Source organism: Vicugna pacos, chromosome 23 (assembly GCF_048564905.1).
Source record: "Vicugna pacos chromosome 23, VicPac4, whole genome shotgun sequence".
Lineage (NCBI taxonomy): Eukaryota > Metazoa > Chordata > Mammalia > Artiodactyla > Camelidae > Vicugna > Vicugna pacos.
In genome coordinates, this window is record NC_133009.1 from 15,114,800 (window position 1) to 15,138,563 (window position 23,764).

Consider the following 23,764-nt stretch of genomic DNA (forward strand, 5'->3'; position numbering starts at 1 on the left):
TCATTCCTGCTCTTCTTGCAGGATCTCTCCTTCTCCCACATACTTGCCCAGGTGAAAGGGGATGGGAAGCGATCCCAACGTATTAAAGAAAAAGCTGGGGGAGTTAGGAAGCGACAGGCAGGTGCATTATTGTCGCCGTTCTTTGGCAAAGTTCCTTTGCAAGGGAGTTTCCCTTTGACCTTTAGCTGCAGTTACAGATTTTATCAGTGTGTCTTAGCGAAAAAATATCTGGTAGAAACTCAGTCAAAAAGCAACTTCAGAAATATGTGACTTCCTATAGATTTGCCAATATTCAACTGTGATGTAGGATTTTATGATGTAAGTTGAAACTCAAGATAGCAAGGGGGCCATCTTGTGAAATACTGTTTGAACTGCAGGCCCTTGTCTTCTGGGCCAAGAGGAAGTCTGGTGATGTTAATGTTGAATCAAATGGTCAAAACAACCCTTCGATTTAATTACTTTGACACATTTGTTTTGACAAACCTGTCCATTCATTCCTAGACTGACTAGGTAAAATGGCAAACATTGTCACAACGGCACGTCCAAGTGTGGATTTTATACCCAGTGGTTATACAACTGAGAAAAAAAACAAACCCTTAAGTTTGAGAAACGGTGTTTATAAACTTGGTCCCAAATACTTGCTCTAAGCAATTGAGTTAATAGTTTAAATCTCAGCTGTAGCATTTAGTAACTATTTAACCTTGAACACAATACTTCAGTCATCCTCAGTGTCCACATTCAGGGGGAAGATAATAGTTGTACTTCATCTCATCCAGTTGTGCAAGTTGAATTAAGTGTACGTATGAAGGAACATTGTATCTGTCATGTAGTGAGAGAGCGAGGGTTCAACAAATAATAGTGTCTGCCATGATTTTTATTACTGGGAATGACAATTATTTTATTATTATTTTATTACTGGTAATGAAAACATGGTAGTATAGTAACACCAGAGCTGGTCTAGGAGAGGTACTCCGGTCAAGGTCATCTGACATACAAAGGGGCAGGGGCAGATTTACCTGAAGGCTCATGAGGGTTAAACTTCAGGACTCCTTACTTGCACAGGTTTGCTTCCTAACTTTGTATTGTTTTCTCCTGAAGAGCCCCTCTCCCTGAATTGTATAGCTTTAGACCCATAAACCCTGCCTCTGTCACAGGGGTGTAAACGACAATCACTTCTGTAGGTATTTTTAAATACATATGCACATTCCCTTCCCCCTCCCAGGGGAAGACAATAATTTATGTGTTCTGGGGTGAACTTTTTAAATTTCATAACATGATTCTGATGTGCACCGTTGTTTTAAAACCAATGATCTAGAAGAACAGGTACAATTTTGAGTGTTGAAGTCCTGAAATGAAAGTATTATTTAATGGTCTCTTAATTACAATCATATTTTTCTGGAACCATAGTTCTTTCTCAGTCTTTGGTTGGCTTCTTTGCTTATATGGCAGAGCTGTGGGTTTGACTAGCTTTTTAAAAAAGACTAGGCGTTATTATCATTGCACCTTGATTTCTTTTTTTTTAATTTATTTAAAAATTTTTTTCATTTTTCAGTTTTATTGAGTAGAATTGTTACAATTTGACTGCACATGTATAATATATTGCATGTAAATACATATATACAATTTACTGTATGTATTTTTTAAATTTACATGTATGTACTGTTCATTGTTTCTAAGAAGAGTTTAGAGGTTTAGCTTTTTAAATTTACATAGTTATCAAAGGAATAAAGCCAACCACAAAATAAGAATCAACAGAATGCAGTAATCTAATCATAAAGGACAGTCAAATGTGCTTACACATATTCAAAAAAAATAATAAGTAGTTCATTTGTGTCCTTTTTTTTTTAAGATTCCACATATAAGTGATATCATATGGCAGTTTTCTTTTTCTTTCTGGCTTACTTCACTTAGAAGTGAAGGTCCATTCATGTTGCTGCAAATGGCATTATTTTATTATTTTTTATGGTTGAGTAGTATTCCAGTGTGTGTGTGTGTGTGTGTGTGTGTGTGTGTGTGTATACATACACCACATCTGTATCTGGTCATCTGTTGATGCAGATTTGGGTTGTTTCTATGTGTTGGCTATTGTAAATAGTGCTGCTATGAACATTGGGGTGCATGTGTCTTTTTGAATTATATTTTGCTCCTGGTATATGTCCAGGAGTAGGATTGCTGGATCATATGGTAAATCTATTTTTAGTTTTTTAAGGAACCTTCATGCTGTCCTCCATAGTTGACTTCTGAGCAGCGTCCTCTCTTTCTTAGGTTGATCATGGAGCATGCCCTGAATTTACATTGTTCTTTTCCTCACCCCACCTCCAACATTTTATTCTCATGCCCTACAACTGTATTTTTTTTCTGCATCAAAATTAATTTAAATTGTTTTGTATTAAAATATTTTCATTGTTACTTTTAGGGGTTATTTTTTAAATACAATTTGCATGGGTCAAGAAGTTGGATTTTTTTTCTTGTCAGTTTTGAATAAAATTAAAAGGAGTAAAAAAAATTAGTACAGTAGAACAATTTAGATCTGAGCATGTCTGTTTAATTAAAATACAATGTGTTAATAAAACCTACAGGCAATTCTTTTTTATTCAACATATTTTCTGGAACATCTGCTCTGAACAAAGCACTACATGTTGTATGTAAAGGAGAGAAAAATGACTAAAACAGTGTCTCTGCTCCCAAGAACTTTATCATCAAGAAGAGAGACAAAAGCCTGTTAAGCCAAGAATTCATGTTAGAGTAACTCATAGTCCCTCCCAAGGAAATGAAAGAACTGTGTTTGTTGAAAGAAGGCAAGATCACAGCTGGTTGAAAGAGTAAGGAATGACTGTGTGTTGGAGGTGGTATTTCATTGGGGGAGTAGAAAGGACAGAAAAGATTTCACGTGATAATTAAAGGGCCATGTTTGTACCAGTCAGAAGGAACAAAACACACACACACACACAAAAATGAGTCAGAGAAGTCTAGCTTATTTTTTTCAGTGAGTAATGATGGTTTTGATGTTACCAGAAGGTTGAACAGTTGCATAGCAGGAAATTTACCTACAGGTTACCTCTTTATTGCTTAAAAGCACTGGTTCAGGAGTCTGGCCACTTGGGTTCTAATCCGCGCTCCTCCAGTTCTTAGCTGTGTGACCTTGGGCAAGCTGCTTAAACTTTATGTGCCTCATTTTCCTCACCTTTAAGAGAGACATGATAATAGTACTTCCCTCACAGGGATGTGGTGGAGATTCAGTGAAGCTTGTGTATCCAAATGCTTGGCACTTAATACATTGTCATTAAAATTGAATGTATGGGTGAATAGGAATGGTGATTTGTAAGTAAAGGCCTTGGAACACCTCCGGGTTTTATAAGCTATGGTAGATCTATTTTTAGTCTTTTAAGGAATCTCCATACTGTTTTCCACAGTGGCTGCACCAAACCGCATTCCCAGCAGCAGTGTAGGAGGGTTCCCTTTTCTCCACGCACTCTCCAGCATTTGTCATTTGTGGACTTTTGAATGATGGCCATTCTGACTGGTGTGAGGTGATTCTTGATTTTGAATCCAGTAAACCTGTTCTTGTCTTTGTTACATAGACAAGCATGTTGTACAAAAAAATAGTAAAAGCCTCAACTTTTGCTTTCTCATTTTATACCTTTTTCCCCTAATTCTATAGCATTGACCCACAATGCAGTATATAGTAAAGATGTCATAATGATGATGTGCTTGGCCTGTTCCTGATCTTAAAGCCAATGCTTGGAATTTCACCTTAAGTAAATAACAACTGTTAGTTTAGTTTTGTTTTTTTAATAAAAGTCAGGTTAATAAAAATTTCCTTCCATTTGTAGTTTGCTAAAATTTGTTTTATCAATGAAGATCCGTTTTATCAAATGCATTTCTGCATCCCTGTACCTACAAGGCCTTAGACGTTACACTAGACCCCCACAATCAGGCCCTGCCAGGCCCAACCTTGCTCCTGTCATTCAAGCCCCACTGGCCTCCTCAGTCTCTCTCAATATGCCAGGCCCACTTCTACCACAGGTCCTTTGCACTGGCTTATTCCTCTCTTCCCCCAGATATTAGGTATACTAGACCTATGTGAGGTATATTAGAACTATAGAAGTTTTATGTTTTTCCTCCTCTGGATATTCTAACATACCTCTTTCAAAATTTATTCAGACTGTCCCGTGAAATTGTTCTTACCTGGAGTGAATTTCTGCTTTAGTTGTGTTTATGTTTTTTGCATTTGATTTATTCATGGATTTTTTTGTTTAGAGGCTCATGTTGAGTGGTTTATATGCCACTCTTTTTTTCAGTCTCCTGTTACTCCTCACTCTTCATTTATCCGTGGGTCCTTGCAGAATTTCCCGATATACTACATTACCATTTTTTTTTGTTTCAGAATAGAGTTATTTCAAGGCTCGTCTTGGGGCTGTCCTACCATCAATGCTTAAATGCTGCGTAACGAGAGTACATACGGCCTCTGAGTACAGTCAGCATTTGAATAGACCTAACTTAGCCTCTTCCTAGTTGGCTTGCTCTTCTGTTTCACAGATCATAGTAAATATGGGACCAAAATTGTTTACCCAGCTTTCTAAGTGCAGTGTTTTAATGGGGATGCTTCTCACACACACATTGCTATTTTTGGTTTTCGCTGTGGCAAATCTTTGTCCATTTGTGTACCTTCACTGATGTTTCAAGAAAAGTTAGTAGATAGAATATTTGCTTGACTTTATTAATGGTTTGGAATTTTTTAAATCAGTGTTATCTTCATCTTTGTGTCCACAGTCTCTTGCACAGTGATTGGTGTGGTATTGATTGCCTACTTCTTCACTGAACAGAATTAAATCATACTGATTGCTGTGGTGATATTTGATTTCTTCTTTTCTGTGTATAGCTTGGTACTTCATGATATAAAATTGATCAAAAGTAAAATAATAGTGTTTTTTCTTATCTAAATTTTCTCTCCATGGGATTAGGGTAATAGAGCCTACCTCCTAAATTTTGGGTCAGAATTACTTAGATGTGTTTTGTAAACTATGTTTAACTCTGGAGGGTCCATATAAATGCAATTTCAATTGATTGTTGCCTTTATCATTGCTGTCATCAATACAAGTGGTCATAAACTACTGTTTCCACTTTGGAAGCTGGCTAAGAAAGTAAAGATTTTCATGAACTGCCTGCTAGTCACATAGTACTCTTAAACCTAGAGTGTGTGTGCTATAGCTAACAAGTGTAAACAACTGAACTATGTAACTTAATTTCAGTAAGTCTTAGGCAGAGGGTAGAGACCAACAGTGTTGCTTATTACAAGTTTAGTCTGACATTTTTCAGTGGAAGTGAACTTGTTTGTGAAAGCTGGCCACTTGACAGTCTTTCAATAAATATCTCAAGTGCACAAAATCAGTAATGTATTTGGGGTTTATCAATTCATCATTATGGAAATTTGATATTTCCTGGGAATAGGTATATTATTATGTGGCAATCCAGGGTTTCCAGATGAGGGCTGGAGGCAAAAGGCAGAAGGCTAAATTAGAAGACCATCTCAAAGCACCAGTGCAGACATGTTAGATACGGGCTAACTTCATCCCTGAAAATGAAATGAAAGCTTGGTGATTTAATGAAGAGGAGCCCTGGTCAGACCAGTAGCAGATGTGACTGGGTCTTTCTTCACTGCCTCTTGGGTTGGCCTTTACATAGAATTTATGTTCTTCTTTTGACATACAGCATCCTTATATTTTTGTGTAGTCATATTTATCCTTCATTTCTTTATGGTTCTGCCCTAGGAGTTATACTTAGAGGGTTATCCTCCTGCCCTTTCTTGTATATTTTATGGTCATATTTTCCTTATATTTGATGATTTAAACCATCTGTAATATTTTGTGTATAACATGAGATAAGGACAGAATTTATTTCCAGGTGGCTTACTGTTTACCCCATCACTGTTTAGTTAATAATCAAGTCTATTGATTCTAATTCTATATTTATGTGAAATATCATATTTATCAAATATTGAACTCATTTATATACTGGGGTCTGTGCTATACTTTCTACTGTTTTCATTCATTAATTTGCCACTTTTAATTATTGAAACTTATTATTATTAAATTATTAAAACAGAGATAGCATCTTTTTAATTTGGAAGCAAACTTTGCCTCGCATTAATCTTCCTTTTAAATATTTATTGACTGTTATTGTTAACTTTACTCTAGATTAACTTTAGAATAATTTTCTTCAGTAAATATTTCAAGCACACATAACCAATAATGTATTTGGGGTTTATCAGTTTTAAAAACTATGAGATTTTGATTGAAAGATAGTCAATTTATTAATTGGTGGGAGATAACATTTAATTTTTTATGAGTTCTCACACAGAAACATTGCATTTCTCTGTATTTTTTGTTTTCTTAACCCTCTTGCTAAAGTTTTGTAAATTTTTTTGGTTCATGTATTAGTCAGTCAAAAAATATTTATTGATTGTCCATTAATGCACTAGTTAATAAGCCAGAAAGATTTTGGAATTATAGCCTTATATATATACATAATATATGTATATAAAAAACAATAAAATCAATCTCTGCATTTATGGAACTCATAGCCAAGTAGGGACTATAGACATCAAATGGATTGCTGCAAATAATTAAATAATTGCAAGTGTGGACAGTTCTTGAAGGGGAGGTATTATTTATTTGTAGTATTAATAAATTCTGTCAGAAAAATGACCAGTCCACCTGGGACTGTTCAGATAGGAGTGGCATATATGGCCCTCCTGCTAGGTGATCTGCTTACAATGGACTTAATAGCAGTTTTTTGTGGAAGGCCCTTCCCTGAAGGTGATGTGAAGACAAGATGATAGCTGTTCTGGAGATGCGCTTATGTAACTGTCAGGGGTTGGCCAACAGGCATTGGTTAAGCTTCCATCCAGACCTCTGGCACAGACTATGCATAGGCTCTTAAATTTGACTCCTGTTCTGTAACGTATTGGCCAATATTAGGCGGCTGAGGGCTGTAAAGCCCTAAATTGCAGTGCCAGCCAATTTCTATGGTAGTTGATTTCAAGCTATTAACGCGAAGTCAGCTGACTTGCAAAGTTCCCAAGCATTTGATCGTTGATCTCTCAAGACAGCTTCAGGATACCATTGGAACACACACACACCCCACCCCACCTCCTCCAAGGTCAGGCCCCGTCAGTCTTCAGTCTTTTCTGTTCCCTTAAGCTCTTCGGAAGCTGCATTGAAAGCCACTCCTTTAACTTTATTGCGAAGCATATGTTATGCCGTAAACTGACAGCTGCTCTCCTCAGGCGAAGCATTTTGAGTATGAACACCTTAATTTAGGAGTTAAAAAAAAGCAAAACTTATTATTGTTTCTTTCCCATTTTTCTTCTTGCCAAAACAGTCTGTTCCACCCCGAGGCAATGGAGATGCTGCTGACTAACCAGGGAAAGGGTCAGGAAGTCCAGACAACTACTAAGATGAATATTTTGAAAAGCTTAGCACATTGTATTGCTTAGAGTCAGTGGATACTTTTCATAAATCCGTTAATAGTATCGAGTTGTCTAATCATTGGTTAGAACATGTGGCGTATCTGTGGAGACAAGCCTACTCTCACTTTACGCAGGGAAGAGGGAAGAAAACATGAGGACCATCCCCTGAACAGCCGTTTGATCCTCTCGCCCAGGAAAGTGTGTGGGGAGTTGCTGGCATGCTCTTTATTCTTTAACTGAAGTATAGTTGGTTTACAAGGTTGTAATCAGGTACACAGCAAAATGATTCAGTTTTATTTATGTATATATATATTCTTTTTTTAGTCTTTTCCATTATAGGTTATTATAAGCTATTGAATATAGTTCTCTGTGCTACATAGTAGGTCTTTGTTGTTTATCTGTTTTATATATAGTCGTGTGTATCTGTTAATCCCAGGCTCCTAATGTACCCCTCCTCCCCATCCATTTCCCCTTTGGTAACCATAGCTTGTTTTCTATGTCTGTGAGTCTATTTCCAGTTTGTAATTAAGTTCGTGTTGGGTTTTTTTTAGAGTCCCCATATAAGAGATATCATATGACATTTGTCTTTGTTTGGCTTATTTCACTTAATATGACGATTTCTAGGTGCATCCATGTTGCTGCAGATGGCATTACTTATGTCGGAAAACTGCTAGGTCACTTTGTATGTGTGTGCTGGGTGACTGTGGGAGGGGTCCCACCCCCGAGGGCGCAGAGGGCAGCATAATGGTGTCGAGAGAAATATTTGGAAGGGGAAGCAGCAGAGACTCAGCAAAGAATCATATCGGGTTCCCTCAGTCCTACCCCCTTCATTCTCCCTTCTGCTGACTTTGCCATGGAGACAATAAACATGAAGCACAACAATGCCACAAGGAACTGGTCTCTGTTTTTGATCAATGAAAGGTAGATTGCTCTCCTTACGTCTAGAATTCTTTGGACTTGGGGCCATTTCGTTGGTGATATAAACGGGCTTCCTGAGGAAATTTTCTGTCAGCTTTTCTGAAGACGTTCTAGTGGCTTCTGGGCTGAATCTGAGTCAGTGATGGATGAAAAGTTGGAGCCTTTGTTTCTTATGCTTTTAACTTTTGTGGAGCAGATCAAATTGAGCCCTCCGACAGCTAGGCTATGTATAGTGATGCCAGAGTCAGAATTTTTTTTTAAAAGTTGTACCTTTTATTTTTGATCCTTGACCCTTCCTGGAGGTAGGTTACTTCTTATGGATATACCTCTGAAGAGATTTGTCCTCTTATGCAAAAAGGGAAAGTGGGATGGTGTAGGCCTGCCCTACCTCAGGCCACGTGGTTTTTCATCTGGGGAGACAATAAAGAACAGTGTTGGATCTTAGCAGGACTCTCTGGAATAATCAGAGGACTCAGGTCAAAACAGTCCCCCCTGCTGACTTCACAAGGCTCTCTTGTTCTTGGTACTCTGCTTATTAATGCTAGAACAGAGGATGGTGTTGGATGGTTGAGTTCTGTTCTTGGATATTGTACAGCAATCGTGCACTGTCCCAAATAGTCCAGCTTAAATATTCTATATAACCTTTGGGATGGCCTTTTTCTTCTTCAAATTACCTTGGTACAAGACTTCTGGGCCCTTTTCACACTTGCTCTGGAGAGACCTTTGCACATGTTGCCCTGGTGTTTGGCATTCCCAGGCATTAGTAGATGAGAGCAGATGGAAGATAAATGAGTTAAATGCATAGATACCCATCCATTTTCCCAGGTCTTGGAGTGCCATCCATGGCAGGCTTTTTATCCTGACTTGAGGCTTCTTCCTTCTACCCAGGGCCCTCTGCCCTCCTCATTCTGTGAGCAGAGCACATCGACACTGAAATATTTTGAATTGAGGAGCCCACATCCCCCATAGAAGCAAAATGGAAGAGTCCAAAAGGAATAGTTTTCTAAGGGAACCTCATAAAGGCATCCAAATTAGAAACAGACGTGAGCCCATGAGCAGTAGCCTGTAAACTAATCAAAGTTTGGGGGAACTGCTAATCCTGACTTCACAATAGCTGTCTCCAGCCTTTGCCTCCAGACTAAAGCTGTGAATACAAGGTTTTCAAAGACTTGTGTGACAGATCTTCCTCAAGCAGCCAGCGGGCCTGAGAAGCAGTCAGGCAGCTGTGACCTGGAGGCTGCCGTGAGGAATTAGGAGACCCTGCTCTCAAATTATGTGAGCGGCACACCCACATCAGTTCAATGAATGAAATGCCCAGTCAGACCCTGGTCCCCTTCTCTCTGGCCAACACATTACTGCAGCCCACTTGTTTGAAGAGACTCTTACATGTACCACCAGAGCAACCACGATTCTCACTGAGGCTGGGAAATACATTTCTGCCACAAATACTAACCAATCTGTTTTTATAGTATACTTATGTGTATGAAAATACGACTAGGAATGCTCAAACACTTGAAGCAATTCGCCTAAATCAAGGAAGCCTAGAATTTCTCTTAAGGAACTGAGTTAATATATGGTACAACATTGAGAAATCCCCAAGAAATGAATATAATTATTATTTTCATGGCATAAGAACAGGCTAATGAAAAAAGCAAAAGTTCTTGAAAAATTATATACATTTGGGGGAAAAAAACCCTCAATAGATGAAATGACTAGCAATGAACACCAAACTGGCAGAAGCAAGAAGAGGAAGATGGAACTGTTACGGGGAAAAAAATGAATGGGCGAAAGGGACTAAGTATTAGCCTCTCCCCACCTCCCCCGAGGAAGGTGTTGTGGAAGAACCACATTAGGAATGGATTTGGAGAGGTGACATGAAGCCCCTTGATCATATGTGTTCTTTTTGTACCCGACAAATAGAACACCCATATTCTTTTCAAAGAACAGTGAAGCGAATACAAAAATTGCCATTGTAAAGCCAGGAAGAAAATCTCAGTAGATTCCAAACAAGTAAAAATCATATAGACCATACTGTTCGACTGTTAATAGTCATAAAACTAGAAAGTAGCAACAGAAAAAAACAATCTTAAAATATCCATCCACAGCCTTGAGTAAAAGAGGAAATTAAAACTAAAATTCCAGATTAATATAATATGAAGGACAATGAGAGGCTCACATAGGTGCTCTGTATACTTCTAGAAGATGTGCATTCTTTACCGCAAACATATTTCTAGACACTGCTTCTGTTATTAGGAAAAAGAGGGGGAACTGAGCTGATTTAATCATAACAAGTAGAGACCATCCTTAACGCAAAACTGGAAAGCCTTAAGAATCCTCAGGACTTTAAAAATTTTTTGATAATTTTTAGTTTTTATTTATTACTTCCTGGTAGGTACTTGAATGAAACCCAAATTTAAAAGTTATTAAACTTTTTAAATAATTTAAGCATATCTGAATACTCTTAAGGCAAGACACTCTTCTCAGTAAATGGCAATGGAAGCTTCGTAGTCAACAGGATTATCAGTATAGAAAGATAGGAGTTAATTTAATGAAAATAGTGACTTCATTGCATATGTTACTCCCTCAATTTCAATCATCCAGTTTAATTGGAACATTAGCTATAACTTATGGATTGTTAAAATATCTGTTTATACGAGAATTTTCCATTAAAAGCTTATGTGGTATAAAGGGATTCTTAATTAGTTGAAATCTAGAATTGATACAACATTTGGAATTTCTGAATCAAGCTTGAGATCGTATGTTTTAAACTATCACCCATTTATAAACAACTGAATTCTTTTTTTGTTTTTAGGATTTGGAAACATCTCACCACGCACAGAAGGGGGAAAAATATTCTGTATCATCTATGCCTTACTGGGAATTCCCCTCTTCGGTTTTCTGTTGGCCGGAGTTGGAGATCAACTAGGGACCATATTTGGAAAAGGAATTGCAAAAGTGGAAGATACTTTTATTGTGAGTGCAATAGTCTTTTAACTACATATGTTAATTGCTTAATTTTTAAAAATATTATAAATGTTTCTGTTCACTTCAGGTATAGTTAGACGTTTAGTTATTTTTTTATAACAAATTATATGTGCCTCTATTTGCAAGTAACTCACTTTCTAGTTTTTTTATATTTCTCTGAATAAACACATTAATGAATGAGAAAAAGCAAAATAAACAGGAAAAAAGTCATAGGTTCAAATTCTAGATGTATCATCTTCTAGCTTTATTCATTTAAACTAGTTATTTTACCCTTAAATCTCCATTTTGCCATTTTTTTAAGTTGAAGTACGATCACAATGTGTCAATTTCTGGTGTACAGCACAGTGTCCGAGTCATGCATATACATACATATATATTTGTCTTCATTTTTTTTTCATTTTGCCATCTGTAGAATGTGAATAATGGTACTGATGATGAGGCATTGCTCTGAGAGTTGGAGATATTAGATGTGAAAGCTTAACCTAGCTAGTAAGTGAATGACATTTTATTTAAAAATCACTTTGGTGCCCTTGTTCATTGCTGGTAGCATTTTAAACTTTACATAGCCCTTTTGTGAAGGACAGAATAATATACAGCAAACATGATAAAGAGGGTCATATAACTTGATTCAGTAATGTCATCGACAGAAATTTATCTCAGGGATGTCATTCAGTAGAACCAAAAGCAATATGCATGAAGATGTTCATGGCTATTTTATATTCAGTAGGGAAATAAATAATTAAAATTAAAATGCTCTGGTTAGAATTTTAAGGGAAAACAGTATCATCAGGATTACAAGCTTCTATTCTTGAAAAAAATTACGGATAAAGAAAACAATTGTGTTAGAGGGTGAGATTATAAATGATTTGTTACCGCTGCCACTACTGTTACATTTTATTTTCTCTTCAATAATGTTGTATCTTTTAACAAAAATTTCAACAAAGTATTTTACATTGAACTCTACTGATAAAATAAGACCACTGAATATTAGTTTTTTTAATTTAAATTATAATTCCAGTTTTAGCATTAGATATGTTTCACATTAAGTTCAAAGTTAACTCTTAAATATTTTTACTGTGAGGGTGGAATAGGCATGGTTCTTCCAGCATAGGCATTTTACCCTTTTTTCTGGTATTATACTTTTCTTACATTGATATTAAAAGTATCTTGTATTAATTGAGAGGGCAGATTAGTGGCACAAACTTGGTAATGCTGAATTGTTCTTCAGTCATTCATTCAACAGATTTTTGACTGCCTGCTGGATGCTGGAGAGTTTTTCATGCTGCATCCACATCAGGGCTTAAAACAGATGCCCTGGTAGTGAATATATTCCAGTGGTCAAGATTCAGCATTTCATAGTCAACTCTGTTTTGAAAACTTTACAAACATGAATTCATTTAACTCTCACATATGTGATAAGGATGGTGAACTAGAGAAACTTTTATTTTCACTTCCCATTGTATGGTTTCATAGATCTTGATCTCTAGAAAATTTTCAAGCTCTAAAATTCAGTGATTTTTCTATGGTGGGGATGTGACCTACAATTTTCATAGTAGATAGGACAGATTCACTTAGAGATGAAAATATATGGTGATGACCTCAAAAGGAGATCTGTGTGTATGGACTTCACCTCCTATGTTATGCTGCGGAAATTCCTGGTAAGAAGAGGTGAAAAAATATGGGGACTCTGAGGGAGCTGTAGCATAGGGGTGCTGAAGACGTATCCTTGCCTCCATAGCATGTCTGATGTATTTAGTTGTATGACTTAAGGCCACAGAACAAAGAGAATTCATCTGGTTCACTTGGGAACCAACTGTGGACTTTAAAGTCTGGTAGTATTTCACTTTAATCAGTTGAAGAATGAAAGGAAAATCTGGTAGGAGCAAGAGGGGAAAGTCTTCATGAAATTAATGATTTTATCATTTATCAACAGTAAATATTTAATTCATAGTTTAGTTTTCTCCGTTTTCATCTATTTCTAGATTGTGTTTGGCCCACAATCAGATGTTATGCCTACAGAATGGAAATATTTCAAAAGTGGTTTAGGTAAACAAAGAATGATGTAAATCTGAAATTTGCTTCTCCAGTCAAATGTAATTTGCTTTAGAAAATATCTTACCTGTTGCAAAGCTATGTAAGGGCAAAGTAGCAACATTATTAGCACTGATTGTTTTCAGTTATTCATGTTATACTCAATATTTACAAGTAAAGACAGTTGAAAATTAAGTATTAAAGGGAATAAAATTCCATTCTCATTTGCTAATTTGCTATGGGTTTACTCTGCAGGTACACCAGTGATCGATCTCAGTCTATTTCTCTCTCTCTCTCTCTCATCCCTAGAAGTGGAATGTGAGTCAGACCAAGATTCGCATCATCTCAACAATCATATTTATACTGTTTGGCTGTGTCCTCTTCGTTGCTCTGCCTGCGATCATATTCAAGCACATAGAAGGCTGGAGTGCCCTGGACGCCATTTATTTTGTGGTTATCACTCTAACGACCATTGGATTTGGCGACTACGTTGCAGGTAAGTTTTTGGTGGCACCGACCCTGCCCCCCCAACGCTTGTTGTTTAGATTGTTTTCTTGGGTTTGCAGCAGGACACAGTGACTGTCTTCTTTCCCAGGGCTGTCATGACAAAGTTCCGTAGACCCGGGGTGACTTTAAACAAAAGAAATCCATTTTCTCATAGAAGTTCAAAATCAAGGTGCCAGCAGGGGCCGGATCCCTCCCAGACTCTCGAGGATCCTCTTTGCCTATTCCCAGCTTCTGGAGGAGAGACCTTCAGTCCTTGCTGACCTTACTCCCATCCCAGCTTCCAACATCACATGGCATTTCTCCCTGTGTCCCTGTTGCTGTGTCCACATTCCCCTCTTTTAATAAAGACACCAGTCATATTGAACCAAAAGCCCATTCTACTCTCAAATGAATTCATGTTAACTGATTACATCTGTAAGGGCCTTATTTCCAAATAAGGTCATGCTCTAAGGTATCAGGGTTGGGACTTCAATACATATTTTTGGAAGACAGTTTAATCTACAACCATATCAGAGCAAAAAACAAAAAACAAAAAACAAAAAGGTCATTTCATGACAATGAAGGTAAGCAAAGGGGTGCAATTGAATATTTATTTTTCATTCTATGAAAGAAATTTAAATTGCAGTTTGTTCAGAATTTTATTGTCCCACCCTAATTTTACTAATGAGATATCTGCCTCTTTTTTTTTAAGTGGTACAAGAATTCAAGTTTAAATTATCTTTGCTTTTTTTTACTGAGCCTTTTCATGTCTTAGTTTTTTTCCCCCTAGTTTCATTGAGAAATAGTTGATGTACATCACCGTGTAAGTTTGAGGTGTACCGCATGATGGTTTGATTTACACAGATCGTGAAATGAAATGATTACTACAGTGGGCGCAGCTAACATCCAGTCCTCTGATGCAGTCAGTCTGCCTTGGTCCCTGTAGTGCCGAGGATGCCTCAACCTCACTCCCGTGTTCTAGGTCCTCTCAGTGCTGTCTCGTTCTCAGATCGTAGTTAGTTATTCGCCCATCTTGGTGACGTCAGTCTCTTAAATTTTAGTGTTAGAAACACCTGCAAACTTTAGAAAATGTCCTTAGCTTCTTAGAAACCTTCTTTTCTCTAAGATGTTTATCTCCTTTAGTTTTCAGTTCTAATGTGAATATTTTTTACCTCTTAAATGTTTTTTCCACATTTTGTAATTCACGTTTTTTAAAAATTTTTTTCCTTTTTTATACGTGTTACTTCAGTTGCTGTTTGCTTTATTGTTGTATCTCTTAGGTCTTACGTTCCTATCATTTCAGCTCTTTCTTTTCTGGCTACATTATCCAATTATTATTATTGTTCTAACTCCAGTTTTAAATAAATTGTCATAGTAGTGGTAAAAGTAATACAGTAATTCTGTGTCACGGATCATTTTGACCAGCTCCTAAAAATCCAAACCATTTTTTTTTTTAAATCAGTTTGAAGTATTAGAAAAACAAGCTAAACATTACGGTAGGAATGTAGTGTTTAGCATGTTTTTCTAATTAAACTTAAACTATTAAACTTCCCAGAATAAACTCACTAGCCTAATTCAGTTTTAGGAGGGTTTCATACTTTCTGGTTGGTTGCTGTTCTTTCTTAACTCAAACTTCTTTCCTAAATACTATCAGAAAAGAAAATCTGCTTTGCAGTTTTATAAAAATCTCAGAGAAGAATCTGTTTTTATTATTTGTTAATTACAGTTTAACCTGGCAAAGCCCTTCTTTTGGTGAGTGTGTAATATCCTGGAAATGGGGATGTTTTTACAAGCAGAGCTTTGCTTTTGGTCAGAAATACCCCGTGCACATCTCTGTGGTGGATGGAGGCCCTGGGAAAGGAGGCTGCAACACTCTGCTGGAGATTACTTTTAGTTTTCTAATTAGCAAAATGCAGAGGGAAGATTCTCAGACATTGGCAGCTCCGTACAGGCCGACAGGCTTCTGCCCTAAAATACACATTTTTCTACCTTTCATTGATGACATAGAAATAATTTGCTTAAGTAGAAGTGGAAAGTGCTTTAAGATAGCAGAAAATGAGACACATGATGATAACAAAATTTTTACTTGCGGCATGTTAATCTTAGGTTGTTGTATGACTTTATAAATATAATTAATGAGATCTTATAGAAACTGTGGAATATGTAGGTTCTAGGTGATGAGAGTCTTCCATGTTCAGGCCAGTAGCCTTGTATTACACATTACTATATTCTACTTAATTTTTAATTTTTATGGTAATACATAGGTATGTGTATTTCTTAATATATGTATTTTTCAGCTTTATTGAGGTGCAATTGAAAGATATATACATATATATTGTGAAAGGATCTAATGAGTTAATACATCTATCGCCTCACTTTATTTATTTAGTGAGAACATTTAAGTTCTTTTGTCTTACCGAATTTCAATGATATAATACAGTGCACATATTATTTTAAACACATTGTAAGTCCAGTATGTGACCCTCACAGTTCGAGACTCTCTAAAAAAACCCAAAAATTATGAATAAAAAAATGTGGGTGGAATCCTTAAATAATGGTGTGTTTGTGACCACAGTGTAAACTGGCTTAGAAGAAAAGAACAAATATTTTTACTTGATGGTTTCACAGAAGATGAAAAAAAAAATTTTTTTTAATAATTTACCTTAGGAGATCAATACTCTGAAACTGGCTAGATTGTGAGTTTCTTAGTGGCCCTTCCCAACTGCCTGAGGAGTTAAGTTCAATGAAAACATCCCATGTGTATCAGCGGGGGCCCTGAATACAGAGTCATGGTCACAGCATCACAGGGGAAAAGGGGAACAAAATGGTATTTGCATGGCATTGAGTAGTGTAATAAACATCTTTATTATTACTAGGATTTTATTTTCTTGTACCTCTCTTTAAACCCATTATTTTAATTTTATTTCTACTTTTCAGAGGAAATAAGGGGAAAATGGTAGAAATACACTTTGCCAGTCATTTGCAAAGGGCTTTGATGTGATCAAAGCAACAAATGCTGAGAAAGACATTAGAGAAGAGGCAGATGGACACTACTTCTGTTGACCCATCTCTGTCTCTTTAATTTTTGTATTTGGTAGCTGTTTTGGTCTTTGGAAACTGTAGAACCCTGTTCCTAGTACTGTAGTCTTTACCTGCTAGATCCTTGTGCTCAGGGAGCATTTTGGGAATGAAATGCGGACGAGGGGGCCTGACGTGGCAAAAGCTGGCTAGGAAATGCGTGTTTGCAAGAGTCTTTGGAAAAACAAAAAGTACGAGCTTTTTTAAAAGGATCTTGGAAAAGAATCGTCTTGTAGAGTTCAGAAGAGTACATAAAAATAGGCTTTCCTCCTGGCTACCTTGTGACAATAAGGTAAAATTAGCCACTGAGTTAAGGCGAGTACCCCATCTGGGAAATAATCGGTTGTTTACTTTTTAGAACCTGCCTTTTGCTATCAGATATAATGACAGATAGTATTCTCACTCATGTTGGTATTTTTGCCAGGAAAAAGAGAGAGGCATTGCTTTAACTTGAACCTTCTCATCTTTCTATTGGGCTATAAATCTCTAAAGAAAACCCAGATGTACTTCCCATAAGGGACATTCACCGTCTGAGGCCCTTCTCAAGCCAGCAAGCCCTGCTCTGAATCGGATTAGAGTTCAGTTAGGTTGTTGTATTGAACTTCTTTGAAGACAGCTTAAAGAACATATTCTGCAAACAGTGGTGTTTAAATTAAAGGACAAGGAGGAAATTTTGGAAAGTGATACCTAAGTGTTTAGGATATAGGTTGTAACCTTGGTGTAATTATTGGGAGCATCTCAAAAGCACCCAGTGGTGGTGCGGTGGCTTTGACCAGAGCTCTGAAGTACAGTGCTCATCCCCAGGAAATGAGCAAGAAAGTCCAAGCAGGGAAACGTTCTTCCATAGGAAGAAAACAGGAAAACTTCTATTGCTTTGTGTTTTTAAAACCTCGTCCCCTACTTTTTATTTTTTAGTTCATGATGTTCCTGATGTAATTTGTTAGAGCATAATAGATTTCTCAGTCATGAATAAATATACATTTACATTGGCATGCACAAATCCTTTTCACTGTTGGCAATACTGGGTCAAAAGCATTTAGAGAACACTGGTGAAGATTAAGTAGGTACAAGAGTTCAGGCTTCTTTGTGTATGAGCTGAACATGAGAATTCAACATTTAGTCATTTTTCTGCAGGAAGAGCTCTCCCGGAAGATTTTGATTTTACATTTATGTTTATGCAGAGGACCTGTTTTACTGGCTGGCTGGTTACCTTAGTGATCAGTATTCTGGATGGTCCTTTTTGTTCTTTCACCAGTGCTCAGGGTTCTAGAGCTAAAAAGACCTGGGAGCCAGAGAGCCCCTCCAGCACTTTTATTTTACATATGAATAAACAGGCCCCCTAGTGCTAACCGCAGCTCTAGCAGAGCGACCCTCCCAAAAAGGTGAGAGAAGAAAATAACTTATTAAGCAAAGTGTCATTTACTTGATTTTAGCAATGCCTATAATAATTTATAGTCAAATTTGTAGAGGTAAGTTAAAGTTAATGGTAAAAATTATGTTTGACAGTTTACTGCTGGCTTCCTATGTTGTTTCTTAACTTTTGTTGTTTTATTTCTTATTTGATGAGAAGTCTGAATTGATAAATTATTAAATCATGCTTGCTCTATGGACTGAGATCTAGATCAGCCTTTCTTCATTAAAATCTAAGAAGTTATCTAAATTATATGGAAATGTGTGAAAGATTGAGTTCTGCTTATTTAGGCTTGCTTTCAAAACTTGTCTTCTAAGTCCATGATTAAAAAAAAATTCCTAGGGGTTAGGGGGATGGGCAAAGTAGGTGAAGGGGATTAAGAGGCACAGACCTCCAGTTATTAAATAAATAAGTCATGGGGATGTAATGTACAGAATAGGAAATATAGTCATTAATATTGCAATAACTTTAAATGGTGGCAGATGGTAACTAGACCTATCGAGGTGATCATCTCATAATGTATATAAATGTTGAAGCACTATGTTAGAGCTGTACACCTGAAACTAATGTAACGTATGTCAGTTGTACCACAATAAAAACAATTAGTTGATGATTCTTCAAAATCTGAAAAAAATGAAATAACTGCATAATTTAATGCAAGTTGACATTATTTTTCAAAATCAGTGTTCTCCTTAATATATACTGTTAGAATGGGAGTGACTCACATAAGCCAAGAAGTGCATTTCCATGAATTGTTTAGAAGCTGCCCAAAGAAGTCCTTAGAAACACTCCTTTTTGTAAACCAGGTTAGTGCATAAGAAATAATATGATTGCATAATAATATGCAATATGCAATAATATGCAAATTTATAATTTCACAAAGTATCCTAACTAAAAACCAAAAAAATTTAGTCAAAAGTTCAGATGTATTCTAAGAAATCCTCATGGTTGATATTATGGAAACACATTTTCCATCTCAGCATAAATTTACTTTGCCATCCAAATATATCTTCTTGGAATTTTGATCAGTGAAATTTAGTGTATTTAGTTGAATAATGAAATTTGCTTCATCTCAGTCTGATGCCTTATACTCTTCTCTCTGTACATAATTAGGGACTTTTAACAGGTAGAATTCTTCTGGTGCGTTTATATTTACTAAACTACAGATTTTCACAGCTGTCAGATCATTTTGACAAATCATTTGTCTTCACATTTTTTGACTTGGAAAGAACATATTTGTAATATATCATATTAAGTTTCCTTGGAATCATGTTTTCAAAGTCATTATTGGAAATGCAGTTTTTAGTCACCAGTTGCTTTCTCTTACAATCAAAACCGTGACTCATTTAGTGGTGTGCTCAGAGCTTGCTTCACGGAAGGCAGTTTTATCATGAAAACATACAAACCTCCATTGAAAACCATGGCAAGTTTTTTTATTCAAAACTGTTTGTCCTAATACAGAAACTCTAGAAAACAGTTGCTTATGTTGCCTAAAGTTCTGCAACCATGTCAAAAGCCAGTTATTAAAATTACTTTTAATGAGCTGATCACTGAGCAGAAGTTTGCCAGGAATTTAACAGATGACAAGGAAGGTACCTGATGAGAAGTGAGGGCTACTGATGAGCAGTGAGAACCACCGTCACCACAATGGCTCAGAAAAATTGTTTGGGACTGCAGAGAGAGGGTTTAAGTGACTGCTAGGGAGATGTCTTATATTCATCGCTCATTTGTTCATTCATCCTGGTGTTCAGTGAGCACATGCTGTGTTATCAGGTGCTGTGCCTAGCACTAGTGCTCATGATTACTCTAGTTCCTGTTCCAACGGGACAGAATGTTTGCAATCAAGGAGTAACAGTTAAATCAAATAGGAAATCTTTTCTCTTCTTGGTGCTTATGTGTGTTATTATGGGAAAATTCTGCAAGGGGTCTGATAACCCCCTGATCTAGCTAGTGGTCTCTCAGAACTCTTCAGAGAACTGATAGCTCTCTGTGTGATTAATTAAGTGGGATTTGACCCAAATGGTTCAGAAATCCTAGGGACTATGGGGAAACCAAGAAGTTATTTAACTTCTGGGATTCGGAATGGATATATAGAAGAATTGTGGAAGCATGTGGAGAAAAAAATGAGAAGGAAAACCTTCAGTGATTGACAGTTAAGTCTTAGTGAGGCGGACAGTAAATTGTATGAGCTTTAATGAAGAAGACTCCAAATTACTCTGTATTGAGACTCAAAGGTAATTTCTAGGGATAAAAATTCCGTGCATCCTGTATACTGTAGATGTCCATGCTTGCAAAGGATGGGTAAGGCAATGTGTTGATCTTCCTTTCCTTATGATCGTGAGCCTAATATTGTTCCAATGGCAGTTTTCCTAATCTTGGGCCAAGAACCTAGCAAGAAATGGACAACTTCTTGAATGCTGAAATTGAAAATCCCAAAATATAGGTTCAAATGCTAGAGAGGTTTAGTTTTTCTTGGCCTTTTTTGGTCTTGTGTTTTTTTAACTAGATAGCGTAAGGGAAGTTTGGTTTAGCAGGTGAGCTTTTGTTTAACACTGAAGTCATAGTTCCATTTGTAAAAACGAAAACAGAACTTACAACATTACTGAAAGGGCCTTTAGCTCTTGAAGCATTGAGAAAACACTTCATTCAGTTAAATTGCTTTACTATTAAAAAAAAATACACGAAAGCAGAAAGTTTTTTCCCTTTCATATTACAACAGAATACCTTTGATTAATAAAAACAAAATCAAACAAATCAAAAAAATTGAAATCGATATTTGGTATCTAAACTAAAAATACTTACAGACCCATGTAAAAAAAATCCTGATTTTATTTAGAACAAAGTCTATATTAGTATTCTATAATACATATATCATTTTAAAACACCAGAGAAGGGATGTGGAGTTGATAACCTTACTCCAGAACGGCTAGATGATTCTTTAAATCCAGGATATATCTTTTTTTTTCTTTATAAATATTCTGTGATTCAGCAGCATCAAGGCAAAGAAAATTAAACTTAGCAGAGAGAGGTCATTGTACACTCAAGCTCCGTGGAGCAGAATAGGGCTAACTTCTGGAAACTGGTGGAATGAGGACATAGCAAGGTAAGGAGGCTCCTGGGAAAGCAGTGCTTACTTTCAGACCCACCTGGTTCAGTAAGAACCTTGAGGGGAAGAGGAACACCTTGTTTGACTGAGTGTTTCCAGCCTTAGCTAAGTGTCTACCATACAGCAGGGATTAAAAAGGATGATGGATAAGTGATGGGAAAAATAGTAGCTGAGATCATAGGTGACACAGACAGCCTGGTTTAATGAAAAGAGCCTGAGCTATGATGCCAGGCAGGTCTGAGCTTGAATTCTAGCTCTGCTGCCCCCTTTCCTGAATGACCTGATAACTGTTATCTTACCTCTGAGAATAGGGCTTCTCTGTTGTAAAACGGCAATACTTACTGTTGGGATTTCAGGGAGCCAAGACAAACTTTTCATCCCTGAGTTCTGAACAGGCTGTGAGAATGACGGCAGTTGAAATATCAGCTTAATTACTGATAAAGGTAGCTGGAAGTAAGGCTTAAATCTGTGGCCAAGTGGTCTTATTAAGAATCTCGTCCTAAATCCGTGAAAATATAAAGAGTGGGAATGTGACTCCCTTCAACGTGTCCCCTCCTCGGGGCTTGGGATGAATGATTTCATTTCGGTAAGCCATCAGTTAAGTCGTAGCTTTCGCTCCTCTCTCTCGATCAGAGTTTAAATATTCTGTAAATCTGCTGCAATGGGCATAAAGACTGAATTAGGTAGGACTATGGGGCCAAAACAAGAGCACCTCCTCGTGGTCTGTTCTGGCCCCTCAACCAGCAGCTCTTTATGACCAGGCAGGAAAGGGCTCTCTTAATGCTGGGACCAAGTAGGAAAGGGATTGTTGCCAGCAAATGTTTGGGAAACACATCTGAGGAGAGAATGGGTTCCTAGGAATAAGGCCAGACTGAATCCTTCCTGAGCTACATTTTTAGCAGTTTTATCTGCTAGACAGACTTAGGCTCTGGTGATTTCCTTATGTTAAGTGTCAAGGAGAAGAAGTCCAGAGAAAAATGGCGCCATCTAAAAGAGGCCGACCTGTGTCATGTGAGAGTCGGCGACTTACTTTAACTACTTTGAAAAGTTTATAAAATTCCTAAAACCTTGGTACCTCCACCCTTCTTTGCTATTTTTATTACCGTCTGTCTGCTCTCCTATTATGATTAGCCAGGAAGCTCTTAAAATGGAAAGGACTTGTGTGCGTATCTTCAGTGGCAACAAAGAAAACAGCAGTGACGTGCCGAGTGAGTGAGGAACCCAGGAAGGGAGAGAGGGTTGCAGCATCCTGTAGGTGGCATCTCAGGAGTTTGGGAAGGAAAAAAAGTGATGGAGTGGTGGGGTGGAGAGGGAAGTAAGGGCATTTAGGGAGGCGATCCAGGATAGAGACATTACCCTCTGCTCCTAACAAGCAAGAGACCCACGTACAGGTTTCTTGAATGTACTGCACTATACTTAATGCTTATAACAGCCAATACATTTTTTTTAAAGTTTCCTAATTTAAAAATAACACTAGGAACCTTTTTTTTTAGCAAGTTATCTCAACATTGCAGATATTTTAATTTGGATAAGATTCTTGAATCAAGTGAATTGAATAATGTAAAAATTAATGCACAAATCTTAGATATTAGAAAGCGAAAAGGATTTGTGAGTTGTTTGATAATATTCCCATATACATTAGCTTTTCCTGGATCATTTGACTGCCAGTATTTCATCTTAAGAGGGGGCAATTAAGAATGGGAAAACATCCCCCCCCCACCCCACCCCAGGCTTAGAATCCACTAAAACCTGTGGGATGAACATTTTACCCAAATATAGACCTTTTACTGATTAAGTTAATTTACTCTGTTCAAACTGTGACATCCTGTTTATAAGAAAGAAGACTTATAAAAAGCCATCTTGAGCATGAACTAACTTCTAAAATCAACATTTTGGTGAACTTATGTGTTAAGTGAGTCACAACTATTTGGATGAAGATTTTTGGTTTTGAAAGAGAAAGTACTTGGGGGAAAAATGTCATTTTGGTTTCATTGAAATGGAAACATTTAAAAAATGGAATTTGCTAGTGAGCCTATCATATAACAAGTTTCCACACACATTTCTTAAGTCACTTCTGTGAATTTGCAGAGCTGCATCCCCCGTGGGCCAAGTCTTAACCACCAAAAGATGCATTTAGCTTTTATAATCCTTCCCAGAAATGATATTTTTTAAAATGCTGCACAAGGTAAAAAAATTTTTATAATTATTTTGAAGGTAATATTGACTCTGTGAACTGAATCTTGAAAATTACTATTTGTCCCAAAAGCAAGCTGAACTT

At 36.9% G+C, this 23,764-nt stretch overlaps 1 protein-coding gene across 5 annotated transcripts in view; it reads left to right on the forward strand.

Annotated features, from left to right (window-relative positions):
• KCNK2 (potassium two pore domain channel subfamily K member 2) overlaps positions 1–23,764 on the forward strand; it is a 110,710-nt gene that overhangs the window by 51,316 nt on the left and 35,630 nt on the right. For all 5 annotated transcript variants that reach the window (XM_031690030.2, XM_031690031.2, XM_072948537.1 and 2 more), the window contains exons 4-5: positions 11,202–11,362; positions 13,715–13,901. In XM_031690030.2, coding sequence (XP_031545890.1) covers positions 11,202–11,362; positions 13,715–13,901 — 348 coding nt within the window. The remainder of the gene's footprint in view (positions 1–11,201; positions 11,363–13,714; positions 13,902–23,764) is intronic.